This window comes from Podarcis melisellensis, assembly GCF_964234715.1.
Source record: "Podarcis melisellensis genome assembly, chromosome: 8".
In the NCBI taxonomy this organism is placed as follows: domain Eukaryota; kingdom Metazoa; phylum Chordata; class Lepidosauria; order Squamata; family Lacertidae; genus Podarcis; species Podarcis melisellensis.
Genome location: NC_138540.1, coordinates 11,271,001 through 11,290,943, shown reverse-complemented (window position 1 = coordinate 11,290,943; position 19,943 = coordinate 11,271,001). Strand labels below are relative to the sequence as shown.

The window sequence follows — 19,943 nt, the reverse complement described above, 5'->3', positions numbered from 1 at the left end:
AGTATCCACACAAATCCACCCCCCCACCCCCCGTATATTTAGGGGTGCTTGGGGAAATACCCTAGAATGGGGCTCCCAGGATACCTGCTGACCTTTCTTTCCTCCTCCCTTCTACCTGCCCACCCCACCAAACTAAGGGCCCAATTCATGGGGAAGGACACTCACATTCAGTCAGGAGAGAACAATTTACTAGACCTCAAGAAAGGTTTGGCTAGGCTGGCCAAGAGGATTGGGGGGGGGGCTAAGAGAAGCCAATGGACTCGGGTGGCGCTGTGGGTTAAACCACAGAGCCTAGGGCTTGCCGATCAGAAGGTTGGCAGTTCGAAGCTCCTGTTGCTCAGCTCTGCTCCTGCCAACCTAGCAGTTCGAAAGCACATCAAAGTGCAAGTAGATAAATAGATACCGCTCCGGCGGGAAGGTAAACGGCGTTTCTGTGCACTGCTCTGGTTCGCCAGAAGCGGCTTAGTCGTGCTGGCCACATGACCTGGAAGCTGTACGCCAGCTCCCTTGGCCAATAAAGCAAGATGAGCACCGCAACCCCAGAGTCGTCTACGACTGGACCTAATGGTCAGGGGTCCCTTTACCTTTTGTTGTTGTTGTTTAGTCATGTCCGACTCTTTGTGACCCCATGGACCAGAGCACACCAGGCACTCCTGTCTTCCACTACCTCCCGCAGTTTGGTCAAACTCATGCTGGTAACTTTGACAACACTGCCCAACCATCTCGTCCTCTGTCGTGCCCTTCTCCTTGTGCTCTCAATCTTTCCCAACATCAGGGTCTTTTCCAGGGAGTCTTCTCTTCTAAGAGAAGCCAATAAAGCCAGAAGCAGGGGAAACCATTCAATTTTTTTCCTGGGGAAGTATCAGGTTTTGCCCCCACCCCCACCCCTGTTAAGCAGCCCCCCCCCAAACTAAACCAGAAGTTTCCAGCTGGAGCAAACTAGGACCATAAGGACATCAAAGAAAGAGGGGTGCACAGAGAGAAAACTAGGGAGGGGCCCTGCCCACCTGCAGAGAAATAACTTTCTCAGTGTATCGTTAGCAGCACCCTTTTAAGATTAAAGGGGCTGCAGCCAGAGTGGCTCAACTTGAACCAGAAGTGCCTCCTTTTTCTACTGGGGGGGGGTGCTCTCTGCCTTTAACAGCAATGGGGAGACATCAACAGGTGAAGCTGCGTGGGGCGGGGAGGGAAGCCAGACCACATGAAATTCTACCTGCCAAACAGCAGTTAAAGTTGCAGGAGCTGCTGTCTCTAAAAATGCTGGCAACATGCAAAGAGAGAAAGGAGAGGGTGTCTTTGTGCTCCCACAGAGAGCTTTTCGTCAGGCCTCCTTGTAGGGTCTGGGGTGGGAGTGTGTTCTCCTGCACCTCTAAGTGCTACAGCTCTGCTGAACTCCCTTCAGTTACACTACAATTAAAGGTGCAGAATCTCCGACTGCTTTTTCATTGGGGTGTGTGCTCCCAGGCATTTGACCTTTAAAGCCCTATGCGGCCTAGGACCCACATACCTACAGGACCGCCTCTCCTGGTATGCCCCGCGGAGGACCTTAAGGTCAACAAATGACATCATTTTGGAGGTCCCAGGTCGCAAGGTGGTTAGATTGGTCTCAACTAGGGCCAGGGCCTTTTCAGTACTGGCCCCGACTTGGTGGAATGCTCTGTCACAAGAGACTAGGGCCTTCCGGGATTTGACATCTTTCTGCAGGGCCTGCAAGACAGAGCTGTTCTGCCTGGCTTTTGGTTTGGACTCAATCTGACCCTTATGTTTCCCTCCCCTTTTGGTTTTGATCTGTGGGCTACTTTTAAAATGAGGCTACATTTTAAATTGCATTTTAACCTGTATTTTAAATTGCCCCCCCCATTATGTTTTTACTGTAATTTTACTGGTGTTAGCTGCCCTGAGCCTAGCTCAGGGCGGGGTATAAATAAATTTTTTAAAAATTATTATTATTATTATTATACAGGGGGCGGGGCAAGGGAGACCGGAGAGTGAGTGGGATTGCCACGTGACCAAGGAAAACAGCCAGGTCTGCTCTTGTGCCTTTCGTAGTAATTTGAACTCATCAGCATTTTTGTGTTCTCTCTTTCTGCAAGGAAATTTCCATAATATAATGAACGTTTCTATGTTAGTTTCCCCAATATCTGCAGATTTCTGCACCCTTTCCCCTAATCTGCGCATTTTTGAATTGCTCCCTAGAAAGGGCAACTCGCCCTTTCATCTTTTGATCACCCGCCCCCAGTCAGTGTCCTTTCCCCACCCAGAGGTGCAGAGCAGGTGTTGGAAGCAACTGGCATGGAGCTGGCACGGGGTAAGTGGGTGCACTCTTGATGCACTCAGGAGACCCCTTGGAGCTTTGCCCTTCCGTCTGTGGCCTGATGTCCTCTGCTCCACTCCCTCCTTTTGGATGGATTTAGATGAGTAGGAGATGGTATTTTATTAATTATTCTTCCTCTTTTCACTTGTGTGGGAAGGCAAATATCTATTCCAGCAGAGAAAATCACCCACCTGTGCACAGGTTAACTCTAGAAGCTTTTAGACAAGGCTGCGTAATTTTCTAAAACAAGCTCAACCGCTTTTGGGGTGTCCTGGTTTTTACTTTTTGAAATGTGGCAACCCTAACAAGGATGCTTAGGCAGACTTTGAATATCTATCTCTGAGTTAGAGCTAAATTAGGTAGGCTGGAGCATTCTTCCTCAACTATTTTTCTCCTGTCCATCTTTGAAAAGATCAAAATTGAAAACAAAAATTGCCTCTAAAAAGGGAAAAAGAGAAAACTGCCTGATTGCTTCACTGTGGGGAAAAGAGTTTGTTGAGCAACAGTGCCATCTAGTGCCCCCAAATTCAAAACACTGGTGAATTTAAACAATGGACAAAAAGCACACCTCTGGCTCCACCACCCCCAAATCCGTTTAAATTCCTTCGGAAAGAGAGAGGAAAAACAACACAATAATTGCTCAGAAATGTACCTTTGTTATCCATGAAAATCTTGCAATAATTTTTATTTTATTTTTAAAGAAAGGTCCCTGACTGGGCCTGTAACCTTTATTGGGATGGTAATAATTTAACTCTGAAAAGGCTAAAGCTTTAAAGTTCACTCACCTGAGACTGGAGAAATAAATTGTTTAATCAATTATGTTTTTAATGTTTGATGCCATATTGTGTTTTAATTTGTTGTAAGCCGCCCAGAGCGGCTGGGGTAACCCAGTCAGAGGGGTGGCATAATAATAATAATAATAATAATAATAATAATAATAATAATAATAATAATATAAAAAATAAATAAATAAATACTCTCCTACTTACAAAAATCCACCCAATAAATTATGGGATGGGGGAGAACAGGAGGGGCCTCTCCCCCTCCCCGTTGGCTGTTTCGGGCATTGGATTCCAGAGGCTCAGATTTGCTGGCACATTCATTTGTTTCCGTGTTCACTGATCTGTACCGGTTTTCAGAAGAGGATGCGGTGGGGAGGATTTCTCCAGTACTAGAGAGAGAAGCCACAGCTCCAAGCTTTTGCCAGCTGAGATTCCACTCCCCACCTCCCTGCCACCGCAATCCCTTTTGCAAACCCACCATTACCTGTTTTGTGCCCCTGGAGAGGACAGCTCTACCTGTCCCCAGTTCCTGTAACAGCTGGAGAACCACTACCAACCCCCTATCTGATGCCTGGTTCCCTGCGGGCATCTCTGTGTCCACTGTGGCTCAGCAGGAGAGCTACTGCTCTGCATGCAGAAGGTCTCCGGTTTGACCCCCATCACCACCCACAGGTAGGATGGGGAATGTTCCCTGCCTGGAACCCTGAAGCAGGCATTGGCAAACTCGGCCCTCCAAATATTTTTTGAGACTACAATTCCCAACATCCCTGACTGCTGGTCCTGTTAGCTAGGGAGGATGGGAGTTGTAGTCTCAAAACATTTGGAGGCTGAGTTTGCCTATGCCTGCCCTGGAGAGTCATTGCCGCCATTTAGTGCTGCCAAGGCTGAGCTAGAAGGACCAACTGTCTGAACTGGCACAAGGCACCTTCCTATTTGATGAAGCAGCCGCGCCAAAGCAACTCTGCACATGCTCAGTTGTCGCCAATTCTTCATCTGTTTCAAACCAGACTTGGCTCACCTTGACACAGCGACGGGGGAAGTCACTGAATCTCAACTGCGTCGTCATCCCTGACCACAAGCCCAGCTGGAGTCCGGCAAGATCTGGAGGGGCACAGCTGTCCCGTGTCTACACCGAACACTTCCCTGCATCCTCCTCCGAGCTATTTGACTGGGCCAAGGCTGCTTGTTGGCTTGTCTTCAAAACTTCCCTCCCTTGGAGGCTCACAGAGTAGGGTGATGGTGATGAATGAGAGACCGAAGTGGACCCCTCCCCTTTTTTCTGAGCCCCTCCAGGGTAAGACTCCCCTTGGAAGGGAAACTTGACCCCCTCAGGTACAAAAATGCCTGGGGAGAAGCTCTGCCCCTGCTTTCCCTGCCCCACCAAGAATGCACGTGGTTACTCCACATTTTATTCATTCTCCTGTGTGATATACAGAACGTGGGGCAATTCTGGCTGCCGCTGGAGGGTGGGAGAGAGAGAGAGAGAGAGAGCATGCAGGAAGGGGGGGGGTTCACACTGGGCAGCAATAATCGTGCACGGCATGCAGCATGCCCCACCCTCCCTCATCATCAGCAAGGGCACACCCCTCCCCTCCTACAATCTGCAGCCCCATATCTCACAGGCTCCCGACTTGGAGCTGAAAGGGGGTTTTGTGGCAGGAAAGGGGCTGTTCCAGGAACCTAAGCCCAGCTCATTTGCAAGGCAAGAACAACAATGGAGGGTTCATCTCCATTCCCCTCCTGCTTTTCTGCAACCTGCCAGAGGAGAGGGAGGGGAGGGAAGAGGAAGGTGTGGCTTTGAGTTCACATAAAACCCGCCAGCCAGTGAACCAACAATCTCCAGTGCCAGGGCAGGCTGGCTGTGGCTCCCTTCCTCGCCTGAAGTTTCGAGGTTTCCTTTTTGGCCCTCCTGTGCCAGCTGCTGCCAGGGCTGCCCTTCTCAGTCCCTCTGCTCCTCTGATGAAAATGTCCCTTGCCTGCTGCTCCAGCTGCCTGGGAAGGCCTGGGTGACACTCAATGGTCAGCCTGACTTCCAGAGTCCTTCCGGACCAGCCCAACCACAGGATCAGTGGACACAGAATGCTCGGCTTCAAATTCCCTGCTTAGCCACGATGCTCGCAGAGGGTCCTCCGCTTGAGGGTCCTTCGGCACGCTTGAGGCGTTGCTTTTCCACAAGCAGGAGGGCGTGGGATTGAGATGGTAGTTCCGCACAGCCCCGGATGTGGCACCGAGAGGCTGAACAGAAACCAGAGCAGGAAACCACAAACAGCAGGAAGCTTCTAACTCAAGGCAAAGGAGCCCCTCTTCCAAGCCTCACTTGCACTTTGCCGTCCAGAAAGGCCAGGTGTTTGTGGGGACGCGAGCAAAGAAGACACAGGAACGCAACAATTCAACAGCCACGTTGTGTGGATGCACCGTAAAAAGTGAGTCGAATGATGATGCTCTTGTGGAAGGTGCCCAGTGTTTCTGTTTGAGGAGGGGCCCTGCTTCCAACCTCCTTGCACTTCCTCGCTTCCCCTTGGGCAGGATCAAAACATGAACAATATTCAGCTGTGCGCACTCTGAAGCTCTGCTGCACCTCGAGGATTTCTGCATGCATGGGTATGGCCCTCAATGCTCCCAGGAGAACACCGTTCCTGCAAGTTAAGGGCATCGCTTCCACAAACCCCTGAGAAGGGAAGTGCAGGCAGGTGAGCAAAACAGCACATTAGCTCGGTTTTGCAGCAGGGACGGCGTTTCCACACATCTTAACACGGAAAGCGTGAGTTCTCGAAGCAGCCCGTGGCGGCGGGAATGGCTGGTCCACAAAGACACTGGACTGATATTGCAGACGCAATCCCTCTTATCAGGGATCTGTGGTAGAAATCCTCCGCAGAGGACCTTGTCTGCAAAAGTGCAACCCCGGCCTCCTCTTTCCTTGGCCCAGGAGACGCTGCTGCCGAAACACCCGCTCCTGTCCTCAAGTGAAGCAAAGGCTTCTGGGAGACAATGGCCCTGGGAAGGAGGGGGCCACGCAAGCCAGCCTGTCCTCAAAGCCGTCAGAAGAAGGATCAGCCCTTCCCTTTGGGTTGGAAAGGAACTCGGGTGAAGAAATTGTTGGCAATGCCATTTCCACAGTCCCTGCGGTCCATCTCTGAGGAGCAGGAAAAAGGCCAAGAGGGGAAGGCCAAGAGAGGCTAGGCAGGAGGGCCTCAGGACAGCCACGGAAGCAAAGTGGACCTCATTGTAGCAGTGGCGGGGGTGCAAACGGCATGCAGCCCTCCTCATTCCACAAGTCCAGCCTCTCTTGCCCACCTTCCTGGTCCTTGAAGGGGCCACGAGACTCTTGGCTGAGTTTGTGCCAGTGATGGTGCCCTCTAGGAATCCTTCCTCCATTGCTTTGGCTGAGCCTCCTCTTCAACAGGGCCGATGTGTGTGGTCAGAAGTGGCTGCACCTGCGGGGGGCGCTAGTTCACGCTGCTGGGTAAAAGGCTGCTTGCTGTATTGGGAGGAGGAAAAGGAGGAAGAGGTAATAATAACAGCAACCACAAATATGTAATACCAGGGCAGCAGGCTCAGAGGTTTGTGGGAACCAAGAGCGGCGGTCAGGGGACAAAGAGGAAAGTTTCTTTTTCGTTTTCTGACCAATTGGGATGGGGCGCTTTCAGGTTTCTGCCAGAAGCCGTTCCAAGGCTGGATCTACACTGACCTGTTTAACATTATTAGAACGATATTAGATCTATCATTCTAAAATGTCACAGGACATACTTGTGAATTGGAGCATTTTTTGCCTTGGTTCCCCCCCCCCCCCCGTCAAAACACTGTCTCACTCCTGCTGGCTGCTCTGGTGTCACATTTTAATAACGCATTACGAGTGTTAAAAGTAGGGTGTAATGTGTCCATATATGTTATCAAAGCAATTCCTTAACCCTTCCTTAATGTTAAAAACAGTGAGTGTAGATCCGCCCCAAAGCACAGAGGCCCAGGGCAGCTTCCAAATGTTGCAACTACGACTGCAAGCTGCGTCCCTGAGCATTGGCCATGCTGGTTGAGGGGACTGACAGGAACTGGGAGTCCAGCCTCACCTGGAGGGTGCCATTTTGGCTGCCTGTGGGTTCTGTGGCTCTTATTTCCGTTGGACAAAACCCTCCTCACCCTGGTTCCTGCTTAGCTCGTCACCCAGGGCTCAGCCTTGGCATCAAGAAATAGGTCCTGGGGCCCAGCACTCTCAGACTCTGCTTAAGTGAAGACCAGCCTCCGAGGGGAAAGGGGATCCTCACACAAGAGGGCCAGATCCACTTGAATTGAACAACCTAAATTTGTTGCCATACCAAGAAATCACAACTGCAAAAGAGTGATGGTTTGGCAGCAGGGAGTAAGGGGGCAGTGACCCTGAGATGTGGCTGGGTTGCAAATGGAGGACGGTGTCTCATGGACCAAGTGCCACTGAGGCACGGCGGTTCCGTGTGACACGGAACATGCCCACGCCCAGCACAAGGTCACTGGGCTGTGCGAGACAGTCGTGACTGGGAATGGATGACCACGCTGCCACGGAGAAGAAACAATTTGTGGGACGGCCTGGAACACAATACCGGACACACCACAGCACGACAACACAGATGGCGCACAGCTACCCAGTAACAGGGGCAGGGCTTAGTTTCAGAAAGGGAAACAGGGATTGCCGACTGCCAACTGCAGGCCCCACCCCACCCTGCCCAGGCACGGAGAGGATTCTCTTGCAGCGATGCAAGAGGATTCCGTGGGCAGCGGATTCGTGGCTATGCCAGTCCCCAGAGGGCCCTGAGACTCCAGCACGTGGCCTCCCAGGTGCTCCTCAGCCTTGTCCAGGCAGGATGAAGTTCTGATTCCTTGCTGCCTCTCAAGCAACGAGGAGGAGTGAGAATTTGTCAGGAAGGCACAGGAGGGGAGTGCGGGGGAAAGGGGCTCCTTGCCCCATCCAACCTCTCTCTCTCTTTTCTCTCAGGCCCAAAGAGTCTCAAACTCTTCCACAACTGTGGGAGTGTAGCAAATACGCAGAAAGAAGTTCTGGTTTTGTCGGCCGCACCTCCCGGTGGAGACACCCCAGCCCCTTGCCCTGGATGTGCCGAGAGCAAAGGCAATGCACTCTGCCTATGCCCAGAGGTGCTCTTCTCTGTAGACATCCTACCAAGCCTCCACCCATCCGTAATGGGTGGACATTTTTCCACCTTTGCCGCATCAAGCAGTTGGTCCCTTACCTTTCCCGCCCCGCCCTGGCCACAGTGATCCATGCAATGGTCACTTCCAGGCTTGACTACTGTAATTTGCTCTACGCGGGGCTGCCCTTGAAGCTGTCCCAGAAACTCCAGTGGGTGCAGAATGCTGCAGCGAGGCTCCTCACGGGCTCTCTGCCTTGGGAGCATATTCACCCAGTGTTTTTCCAGCTGCACTGGCTCCCGGTGGAGTACAGGGTCAGATTTAAGGTGCTGCTTTTGACCTTTAAAGCCCTTCACGGCCTAGGACCCACGTACCTACCTCTCCCGGTATGCCCCACGGAGGACCTTAAGGTCCATAAATAGCAACACCCTAGTGGTCCCGGGCCCTAAGAAAGTCAGATTAGCCTCAACCAGAGCCAGGGCCTTTTCAACACTGGCTCTGGACTGGTGGAACGCTCTGCCTCATGAGACCAGGGCCCTGCAGGATCTGATTTCTTTCCGCAGGGCCTGTAAGACAGAGTTGTTCCGCCAGGCCTTTGGCTTGGAATCAACTTGATCCCCTCCCCCTCTATCCTTTTCCCTTTCTCCATCTGTGATGAGGCTGCATTTTAATGTTTTAATGTTGTATTTTAATTTTGTTTTTAAGTTGTATTCATTCAACTTGTTTTTATTATTGGTTGTTAGCCACCCTGAGCCCGGCCTTGGCTGGGGAGGGGGGGTATAAATAAAATTTATTTTTATTATAATTATAATGAATGGGGAGCAAGGACCAAGAGCGGACCTCGCCTCCTCACAAGGCAACATGTTCGGGAGTGAGTGGAGCAGGCTGGGTTTGTGTGGAAGAATCCCCTCTTGCAGACCCCACCTCTGCGCTCTGCTCCTGCTCCTGGGTTTCTGGTCTTGCAACAAGAAGACAGCACGGACAGGTAGGTGCTTCTTTTGCAAACTGACCTGGTGAGGGGGAGGAGTCGCCACTCACCGTCAGCAGCACATCCTGGTTGTCAGCCAGAGCCTGCTTGGCCAGGTAGCGTTCCCGCTTGATCTTCACCTCCAGGGACTCGGGGATGTCTGGGACCAGCCAGTCGATGAGGCGCAGGCAGAAGAAGACCACATGCTGGGAGCCGGGAGGAAAGTCTCTTTGTGACGCTCAGCCACAAGCCGGTGTGCGTTATTCTCCCCATGCCACAGATGGGAAAACTGAGGCTTGGTTCGAAAGGGAATGCCACTCAGGCCAATTTAAGATGGAACTCCTGCCAGAGCGGTACCTATTTATCTACTTGCACTTTGACGTGCTTTCGAACTGCTAGGTTGGCAGGAGCAGGGACCGAGCAATGGGAGCTCACCCCGACGCAGGGATTCGAACCGCCGACCTTCTGATTGGCAAGTCCTAGGCTCTGTGGTTTAACCCACAGCGCCACCCGTGTAAATAGTCATAAATACAGCCACTTGCACCAGGCAGGACACCAACTACATTTCCCCCCACTTGTCAGGGCCAGCTGCCCTTCCACTAGCCCTACCATGTGCTTATGTCCCCTCAGCCCCCTACTGAGTCAAACCCTTGGATCCACCTGCCTCTGTGCTGCCTACACGCACTGGGAAATCTCTCCGGGATTTCAGGCAGGCAAGTTTCCCCCCAGCCCGACCTGGAAATGCTGCCGGCGGGGATCAAACCTGCGACCCTCTGCATGCAGGGCGGCTGCCCTACCACTAAGCTACAACCCCCTCAAGATGCTCACCTCGAAGGCAATGATGAAGCCCAGGCGGATCGCCAGCAGCTTCCAGTAGAAGAGAGTTTGGCTCCCATGGGGGTCGCGGAAGGCCTTGTACCTGGGAGGGGAGATGCCATTTCCGTGGGTCAACGGGGCTGGACGTGCATGTATGTGCCAGGATGCATTCCCTGGGGCTGTGCGGGGGGGGGGTGAGGTCTCTGCTCTCACCGGCACATGGTGTGGTTGCCGTCCACGAAACTGGGCGGGGCGTAGGCCAGGGTGAAGTTCACGTAGCCGCGCAGGTGGCTGTCATACTCGTATTGGTACAGGAGGCGAGGGAGGAAGTCCGACGTGAAGGCAATGAGGAAGGCCTGTGGGGAGACAAGGAGACTCATATGGGGGGGGGGGATGCGTGATCTATGTAGGGGTGCAAATAACCAGAGTGTGGGGGTCAGGTGGGATTGCTATAAGGAATTATGAAAGATGGAGCAAGCCATTTGTGTCAGCAATGAAAGCATTGCATTGACTGGGTTTGATTCATTGACAAGTTTCTGATCGAATCCCACAAGCCTCTGCACCTGACAGGCACATATAAGCATTCTAAATACAGGCCAGTTGCTTCACCAGGCATCCTCAGTACATAAAGATAGTAGGTTACTTTGATGTAGTTTGTTAATCTTTAGATAGATCTTGGCACTGTGGGTTAAACCACAGAGCCTAGGACTTGCCGATCAGAAGGTCGGCGGTTCGAATCCCCGCGATGGGGTGAGCTCCCGTTGCTCGGTCCCTGCTCCTGCCAACCTAGCAGTTCGAAAGCACGTCAAAGTGCAAGTAGATAAATAGGTACCGCTCCAGCGGGAAGGTAAACAGCGTTTCCGTGCGCTGCTCTGGTTCGCCACAAGCAGCTTAGTCATGCTGGCCACATGACCCGGAAGCCATACACCGGCTCCCTCGGCAAATAAAGCGAGATGAGCACTGCAACCCTAGAGTCAGCCACAACTGGACCTAATGGTCAGGGGTCCTTTACCTTTACCTTAAGGGCCAGGAAGAGAATTCACAAGGAGATGGCAAATACTCTTTCCTTGCCATCCTTCCTTTCCTGCCTGTTTATGACCTCCAGGGTTTTGCTGAATGCATTCCTCTAGTCCTGTTTTATTTACTCTGAACTATGTATGCATGCTCAAGTAGGAAATTAGCTCTTTGTAGTTTTAACTTTGACTTTGTCCCACATGGGGTTTTTTGAAATATTCAGAGGAAATCTGATTGGTTCTTACGAACACTGTGTAAAAAGTTCTTTTGTGAATAAAATGACCTGGGCCGAGCAGTGGACAGTATTATTGTTGGCACTCCTTCCAGAGTCTTGCTGGTCAAGTCTCGTGTGTATTTTATTAATCAGAGTCCAATCCTTCCTTGCTTTGGGAACGCTACAGATCTAGGGGCCCTGTCACACCTCAAGGTGCAGCTAGGACCCTGCGGATGCTGGGAACAACTCACAGATCCTGAGCTCTTACTCTTGCAGCCTGGCTGCCCAGGTCCCATAGAAGTAAGAGAGTTTTCATAGAAAACCAGACACAGACTCAACTTCCTGCCATGCAAATCATCCCCCGGCCTGATCAGGACTTGGGTAACATGAAGATATTCGCTCAGCACCACTCTCCCCACCACTGTCAGCCAGAATAAAATTTAGAGCCGTGAAATCAGTTATGATACACTGGACAAAAGATTTTGGATATAATATACAGCTAAAAGAATGGGAGAGGTTGTGGAAAGAAAGAATAAAATTTACAGCATGTATTGTTTTGAAAGAGAATATGATGAAAATGATGTATAGATGGTATATTACACCTGTGAAATTAGCTAAAATGTATGTGACAAGTAATAAATGTTGGAAATGTAAAGAAAAAGAAGGATCATTTTATCATATGTGGTGGGAATGTAAGAAAGTAAAAAACTTCTGGGAAATGATATATAGCAAGATGAAAAAGATGTTGAAATATACATTTTTAAAAAGACCAGAAGCATTTTTTACTTGGTATTATAAGTGAGGACATTAATAGACAGGACATTAAACTGTTTTTATACGCAACAACAGCGACAAAAAAAAATGGAAATCAGGAATGGAAGCAAGAAGAAATACCGACAAAAGAAGAATGCAAGACGAAATTAATGGACTACGCAGAATTGGACAAAATGACAGGAAGGATTCGATACATGCGGGACCAGAGATTCACAGAAGATTGGAAGAAATATAGGAATTATTTGAAGAGCAACTGTAATCAACAAATTACATTAGTAGGACTACAAGAAGTTTTGTAAGGAGGAATAAATGAAATATTGCAAAGAAGAAAAAGAAGAGAGATATTAGTTATGATATTTAAATGTAATAGTGAAAGTAAGAAATGCAAAATTAAGTGGAAAAGATTGGAAAATGTTCAGATATGATTGATGGAAGTCAAAAAAATTGAATAACTCTGCTTCCAACTCTGCTATTCTATGCTTCTATGATGAAATGCTTTCCCTCTTGGGCTTCTGCAGCCCCCACCACAGCCACTTGTCTTGGACTCGGCTTGGGGTCCAGCTGCCTTGGGGGGGTGGGGCTGCTGGTTGGAGAAGCCCCCTGCCCCAAGCTCTGAGCTTTGTGGGTTCATGGGTAGGGTGGGGTATTGAGTTCCTTCCGGACTTACATTGACGATGACGGAGATCTGGGCCAGGACATCCAGGATGAAGAACCAGACGCTGATGTCTTGGGCGCGCTCGGCCACGGGGCGCCGATACTCGCAGGCGAACTTCTGGGCGTCCAGGCGGATCTCGACCCAGTTGTTGAGCAGGGCGAAGAGCGGAGCCAGCGGGAAGGCAGCCACGAAAATGGTGATGAAGCCAAACTGGAGCACTGAGGGAGAGCAGGGAAGCTCATCAGGGTTTGTCATCAGAGCGACAACCCCAAAGGAAAGGGGCAGGATAGAGGCTGGCATTGCCGGACCCTGACATACAGCTCTGAGCTGGAACTGGGGTGGCAGAAGGAGAACGGAGCGATCTCCACTTTCCTGTGGTGGTCAGGTGGGATTGCTATGAGGGGGCGGCAACTGAGACCACATAACCCCGGTCTTGAAAGACCTACACTGGCTCCCAGTATGTTTCCGGGCACAATTCAAAGTGTTGGTGTTGACCTTTAAAGCCCTAAATGGCCTTGGTTCAGTATACCTGAAGGAGCATCTCCACTCCCATCGTTCTGCCCAGATGCTGAGGTCCAGCCCCGAGGGCCTTCTGGCGGTTCCCTCATTGCGAGAAGTGAGGTTACAGGGAACCAGACAGAGGGCCTTCTCAGTAATGGCACCCACCCTGTGGAATGCCCTCCCATCAGATGTCAAAGAGATAAACAACTACCTGACATTCAGAAAACATGTGAAGGCAGCCCTGTTCAGGGAAGTTTTTAATGTGTGACATTTTAGTGTATTTTTTGTCTTTGTTGGAAGCTGCCCAGAATGGCTGGGGAGGCCCAGCCAGATGGGCGGGGTACAAAGAATAAATTATTATTATTATTATTATTATTATTATTATTATTATTATTATTATTAAAAAAATGAAGCAAGCTATTGTGTCAGCAATGAAAGCATTGCTTTGACTGGGCTTGGGTCATTTGACATTCATTCCCACAAGCCTCTGCACCTCTGCCCATTTTCTCTCTGCCTGACAGTCACCTGTAGAGCATTCTACACAGACCATTTGTTCACCAGGCATCCTGGGCCATAAAGATAGACGGTAGCTTTGATGTAGCTTTTGTTAATCCTTAGGCCAGGAGGAAAGTTCCTGGAAGTGGTAAATGCCTATCTTTCTCTTTCCTGTTTACTGCCTGTTTATGACCTCCGGGGTTTGCTAAATGCATTCCTCCTTGATTCCTGTTTTATTTACCCTAAAACATGTATGCATGCACAAGTAGTTCTTTGCAGTTAAGAGGCTTCCTCTGATCTGGTTTTGTCCCCACGTGGAGTTTTTTGAAATGCTCAGAGGAAATCTGATTGGTTCTTACGAATGCTGCATAAAAAGTTCTTTTGTGAATAAAACGACCTGGGCCAGGGGGTAGACAAGATTATTATTAGTATTCGCACTGCCTCCCAGAGTCTTGCTGGCCAAGCCTCGCGTCTATTTTATTAATCAGGGTCCAGTCCTTTTGTGATGGCCTGGGAATCGGATTCAGAGGCTGAACCTGAGGAATCCCAGCCTGCACAGGAGTCCCCGCCTCCAGGACCAGCTGAGCCGGGGCTGGGGCTTGAACCTGAAGGGCCCTCACCTGTGCCAGATCCTCAGGAGCAGACACCAGCTGAATCTGCTCTGGCTCCGGAGGTGATGGAGGACCCATTGCCTGCAGGTGCTCCACTCTCAGCCCCGTCAGGGGAAGGTGAGGTTGCCTCTGGGTCCGGTCACCCTCCAGCCTCTCCTGAGCTGCAGAGGTTTAGTGCAGAGAGGCGGAAGGAACTAAGTTCTCGCAGGAGGAGTGCTTGCCTCCAGGCCAGGAGAGGCGAGTCACCTGTGGACGGGGGCTGCCCTATGCCTCAGAGGAGATAAAAGCCAGCCAGCCCAGTCCCAGGTTGCGGGAGCAACATTGTTGGTAGCCTGTTCCTGCCTGCACCCTGTCCTGCTCTTCTGCCAGAGTTCCTGACCTCCCCCGACTCCTTGTCTTGGACCCTGCTTCAGCCTTAATGGACAGCCTCCATACCACACCCTCGACCTTGGACTGGACTCGGACCATGCCGCACGGTAACCCCCCAGGACCAGCACACCTTTCCTTTGCCTTCAGAACGCAACACCTCCCAGCCTTCTTTCTGCCTGGGATCCAGTCGCATCCCAGCAACTGGGCCATTATAGTGGCCTGGGAGTTCTCGTGCAACGAACCTGCCACCCCACAAAAAACAGGACGTTTTGCAAAAGTGAAAGTGATCAGAAAATGGACTGGCTTGTGCGGGGTAATAACCCGAACTGGCTCGGCCCTCCCTCCTGCTTACCCATCTCCAGGTACTCCTCAAAGAGGCCTTCGCACTCAATCAGTTCATAATCCTCCTCCCAGCGCTTGGGCTCCTGGCAGATCTGACCCCCTCGCACCCGGGCCAGCTTCCTCTTCTGGCGCCAGGATTTCAGCTTCCTGCAGGGGAAGAAATGGACAAGAGAGGCATCGGAGCAGGGGAGAGGGGCTCCAGTTGAAAGGGACCCCCAACAACATTAGGTTTTGTGGGGTGCTCTGTTTCCATGGCTGCAATTGCATAGAGTGTTAGTGAGCAGCCCGCCCCCCTGGACCTGCCGGTCTATCTCTGGACCTGCCAGGTCTTCCTTCTCCTCCCTGCAGCTGGCAACTCACGGAATCAGAAACTCCTGGATGTTGCTGACAAACTGCTTCCCCACCATGATGATGAACAGCTGCTGCGCCAGCTCAATCAGGCACCCGCCAGGACCGCACTGCAGGGAGAAGGGGAGGCGATGATGTCAGCAGAGCTCTAGGGAGCGAGTCTGGAAACCCTGTGCCCCAAGGAAACAGCTCCAGAGGGACCATTGTGCCATGGGTGTGGCTGAGTCCACCGAACACATTCTCTTGACTTGCCCTTCTTATGCAGAGCTTAGACAAAAATTTATAGATCCACTCCTATGTCAATTTAGCTTCCTACCCGGAGAAAACCAGGTTTTACACTTGCTGAATAATGTCACTAGAGCTATACCTTCCTTGGTGGCCAAATTTCTTTTTTTAGCTTTTAAGCGTCGCAAGACTATAATTAACTGTATTGATATGGGGCTATCTGTTTAGCCCATTTTAGTGTTGGCTAAGCTCTAAACTGTGTATTGACAAATGTACTTTTTCTGACTGACGGTCGAATAAAAAGGATGATGATGATGATGAAAGGGACCATTTCCCCCTGGAAAGAAGAAATCCCAATTCTGCCTTTAGCCAAACAGGCGTGGCAGGACCTTGGGTGTTTTGAAAAATCTTTAATGCTTTGTTTGTCACTCTTGGGCTGGAGTGTCGTTTGGGACCTTTTGTTGTGGGGGTTGCTGATGCTGGTTTTTTTGTATCTCTATTTTTTGTGTTTTATGTGGAAATAGTTCAGTTTGTTTTTGTGTTTTTAATGCTCTGTTTATTGTTTATGACTACTTTTGTCACGTTGTAGTTATGTATTTTTTTTCATGCTGCAAGCTGCCTTGAGCATGGTTTGAACTAAGGAAAGGGGGCATGCAAAAAAAAATTATGTATGTACAGTGGTACCTCGGGTTACATACGCTTCAGGTTACAGACTCCGCTAACCCAAAAATAGTACCTCGGGTTAAGAACTTTGCTTCAGGATGAGAACAGAAATCGTGCAGTGGTGGCGCGGTGGCAGCAGGAGGACCCATTAGCTAAAGTGGTGCTTCAGGTTAAGAACAGTTTCAGGTTAAGAATGGACCTCCGGAACAAATTAAGTACTTAACCCGAGGTACCACTGTATGTATGTATGCCAATACCTAAAACAGAAACCAGAACCAAAATAATCTAAAACAAACATAAACAAGTGAGCTCTTAAATCACAACCCTCCAATTAAAGTTGAACCTTGCAGATAAAGAAAGAAAGAAAAAGAGAAAAAGACACGGTTTGATCTGGGGTGACAGCAGGAGAAACCCAAACGTGTGTGTGTGTCTGTGTGTGCGTGCTCGCACACACACACACCCCTGCAGCAAACTCTTTGGAGAAGGACCTGCCTGGCTCCAGCATCTGGATGCAGAGCCCGCCAGGTGGGCAGTGCCCAGACCGAGACCAGAGAGAAGACTTGCCCCCTGCCCTGGTACTTACGTCTTCGTTCCTCATGCCCAGGAGTTTTCCATATTGGCCGGGGTACCCCACAAACCTGCTGGGACAAAGGGAAGGGTCTGCCTGGGGTTTGGAAGCCTCACTCCCGCAATGGGGGAGCACTCAAAATGGCAGCTCTCAGCTCTGTCCTGGGAGAGCCCAGGGGAGGCTGAGAGCCCCATGGGGAGAAGGCAAAGCCATAGAGGAAGTGGGGAGTTGGGGGTGCCCAGCCCAAGTGGTGGAGCCCCACGACATGCCTCTTTGTAGCCACAGCCATGGCGAAGCAGGGCTCACACTCCGTGGCTAGGAAGTCCCTCCCTCCCTGCCGACTGGAGTTGTTTCCCTGCCCCTGTGCAAGGGGTCTAGAGACCAGCAGCCTCACCTGCCCTTGAAGAAGGCCACGTAGAACGGGGAGGAGTAGAAGTTGACAAACTGGAAAATGAAGACCTTGAAGGTGAAGGCGTCTTCATGCTGTGTCTGAGTCCGGTGCATTTCTGCAAAAGGGGACAGCCCAGTATAGGGTGGCCGGGAGGCATGTTGGCCAGAGAGGAAGGAGGAGGAGCAGGAGAAGGGGAGATGGGGGGCAGCCAGCCCCATGGCGGAGCTGCTTGTGCTCCAGAAATCCCCAAGGGACATTTTGCAGGCCACTGTCCCATCATGCACAAAGGGAGCCTCATGAACTGAGCTCAGACAGTTGGCAGTGGCAATGCAGGGACAGATTAGGGGCAGAGTCTGGGCTTGCTGGGAAATTGAGGTGGGGTGGGGGGTTGGCATATCAGACTCACCCCACCTGGTGAGCTTCTCAGCCAGAGAGGTGTAGACCTGACTCATGAGGAGGATGAGTGCCAGGTTCACCATGCAGCTGCTGATATTAGCAATGTTCCCCGCCTGCAGGGAAAAGACAGAACGTCGCCACCCCAGTCATCTCCAAAGACCAGCGAATTCTCTCCCTCCTTAAAACACACAGAGAGGAAGGGGAACCCAATAGCCTAGACCACAGAGACCCCCTGGGCTCAAACTCGACACACAAGGAAAATCCTCTCTTTAGTGCTAAATTGGAGCAAAGGTCAATCCTCAGAAAACCCAAATTGCTGTTTGTTCCAACTGAGCACGAAAGAGCAGCAGGGCAAGGGACGTGTGGAGGAGCCCTCACTGCATCTCTGAATGCCCAGTGTGCTTGGCAGAGGACAGGAGGAGCAGGTCTCTGCCACCAAGGGGCTTACAATCTAAAATGCAACCCTAACTGCAGGAGAATTCTGCCTGGACTTTTTATATGCATATCCAGAGAATGCAAAACAGAAAGAGGGAGAGAAAGAGAGGCAGAAAGAGAGATAGACTTTGATTGCATACACATTTAGCACATTTAGAGAGGAGCATACACACCCAAATTCCGGGAACTGTAGTTTTAATGATGCTGCGGATTGTGGTTGTGTTTTTTTTTAATTATTTGGTTGTTCAAATTAAAATTTTACAGAGATATATCAAACATGAATCATAAAAACAAGATTCCAAGGAATCTCCTGGACTTCCCTCCTCCCCTTTGTGGGTTCTGTTATTAATCATTTCCTCCTGCATCTTTTATGATGATCCAAATCTTTTATATCTCCATTGCGTCCAGAATTCACCCTTAAACTACAAGTGAAACTCCAATCCTAATAACGATTTTAACGATGTTGGGAATTGTAGCTCTATGAGGGGTCAGCTACAGTTCCCAGAATTCGGCAGTGCAGGGGGAAACACACCGTACGCTTTGCACTAAACCATTTCCCTAAAAAATCCATCGGTTAACATTCAGGGTTCAATGTCCCTAAGAGGGGTGGGATGGATGGACCAGGCCTCACGGCCCCTCTGCTCTCACCTGGGTCATCAAGATCGTGTTCCCTGTGTGGTACATCATGGTGCTGACAATTCCTCGGTACATGATCACCGACACGAGGAAGATCATCACCACACAGAGCTGACGGGAGAAGCAAAGCGTTCAGGATCAGCGCTGAGACCAGAAGCCTCTCAGCTCAGCCCAGCCCCTCAGCCCAGGCCTCTGCCTGGCATGTGCTGGGGGCAGGGGACTCCCCTCACCATGATGATGATGGCCATGGATCCCGTCAGGATGCGGGAGAGACGGTCACGTTCAGGGAAGTACGGCTCCTTCACCCCCGTGACGGGATTCTGCTCCATGCGGGGGGCCAGGGCGGCAAACTCTGGCCGAGGACGCTCCTGGGGGAAGGAGAGACAGAGAGAGGTTGAGATGGAGAGACAAAGGTTGGAAGGTGTTGGGCTCTCCCTTCCTTGGAGGATTTTAAAGCAGCGCTTGGGCAGCCATCTGCCAGGGATTCTTTAGCTGCTATTCCTGCATCGTACGGGGATGGCTAGATGAACCTTGGGAGTCCCTTCCACCTCTACAAAATTCTATGCAACGGCATCTGGGGACAAAGTGGGGTTGGGGAACACAGAGCTCTCGAATTCCTAAACAAAGGAGAAAGCCCTTTGGACACAAATGGCCTTTAACACTGTGTGGAGATGTCTAGGATTATATTACAAGCCTTGTGCTTCACAGAATCGCAGAGCTGGAACGGACCACGAGGTCATTAAAATGACCATTTTGTGATGTGTTTAGGGTGTTCCGTTGCTGTGCACTACCTTAGTACATTAATATCTTTGTTCCTTTTTTTTTTTTTTGAATATTTTAAAAGTTTTTTCTATTTTACATTTTAGAATATTCATTTAAACAATGTTAAAATATCAGTGACTTCCTTTCCTCTCTTCCCATGGTTCAGTTTGCATGCCATAGATCCCAGCGTAGTTTACATAAACTAAACCGTTCAGTATAATAATAACAGTTTATTATTTATACCCCGCCCATCTGGCTGAATTTCCCCAGCCACTCTGGGCGGCTTCCAACAAAGTACTAAAATACAGTGGTCTGTTAAACATTAAAAACTTCCCTAAAGATGGCTGCCTTCAGATGTCTTCTAAAAGTCTGATTGTTGTTTATTTTTTTGACATCTGATGGGAGGGCGTTCCACAGGGCGGGTGCCACTACCGAGAAGGCCCTCTGCCTGGTTCCCTGTAACTTGGCTTCTCACAGTAAGGGAACCGCCAGAAGGCCCTCGGCGCTGGACCTTAGTATCCGGGCAGAACGATGGGGGTGGAGATGCTCC

The 19,943-nt window shown here is 50.5% G+C and overlaps 1 protein-coding gene across 2 annotated transcripts in view; it reads right to left on the bottom strand.

Annotated features, from left to right (window-relative positions):
- Positions 1-4,491: 4,491 nt before the first annotated feature.
- LOC309376622 (anoctamin-7-like) overlaps positions 4,492-19,943 on the bottom strand; it is a 30,961-nt gene continuing 15,509 nt past the window's right edge. Inside the window, exons 12-23 of one of the 2 annotated variants that reach the window (XM_081923128.1) lie at positions 18,862-18,999; positions 18,644-18,742; positions 17,571-17,673; positions 17,168-17,279; positions 16,789-16,843; positions 15,330-15,427; positions 14,980-15,116; positions 12,664-12,869; positions 10,208-10,350; positions 10,007-10,097; positions 9,222-9,384; positions 4,492-6,574 (exon numbers count right to left, since the gene is read on the bottom strand). In XM_081923128.1, the coding sequence (XP_081779254.1) occupies positions 6,543-6,574; positions 9,222-9,384; positions 10,007-10,097; positions 10,208-10,350; positions 12,664-12,869; positions 14,980-15,116; positions 15,330-15,427; positions 16,789-16,843; positions 17,168-17,279; positions 17,571-17,673; positions 18,644-18,742; positions 18,862-18,999 (1,377 nt within the window). In that variant the 3' untranslated portion in view covers positions 4,492-6,542. The remainder of the gene's footprint in view (positions 6,575-9,221; positions 9,385-10,006; positions 10,098-10,207; positions 10,351-12,663; positions 12,870-14,979; positions 15,117-15,329; positions 15,428-16,788; positions 16,844-17,167; positions 17,280-17,570; positions 17,674-18,643; positions 18,743-18,861; positions 19,000-19,943) is intronic. The other variant, XM_081923129.1, reaches the window with a different exon arrangement.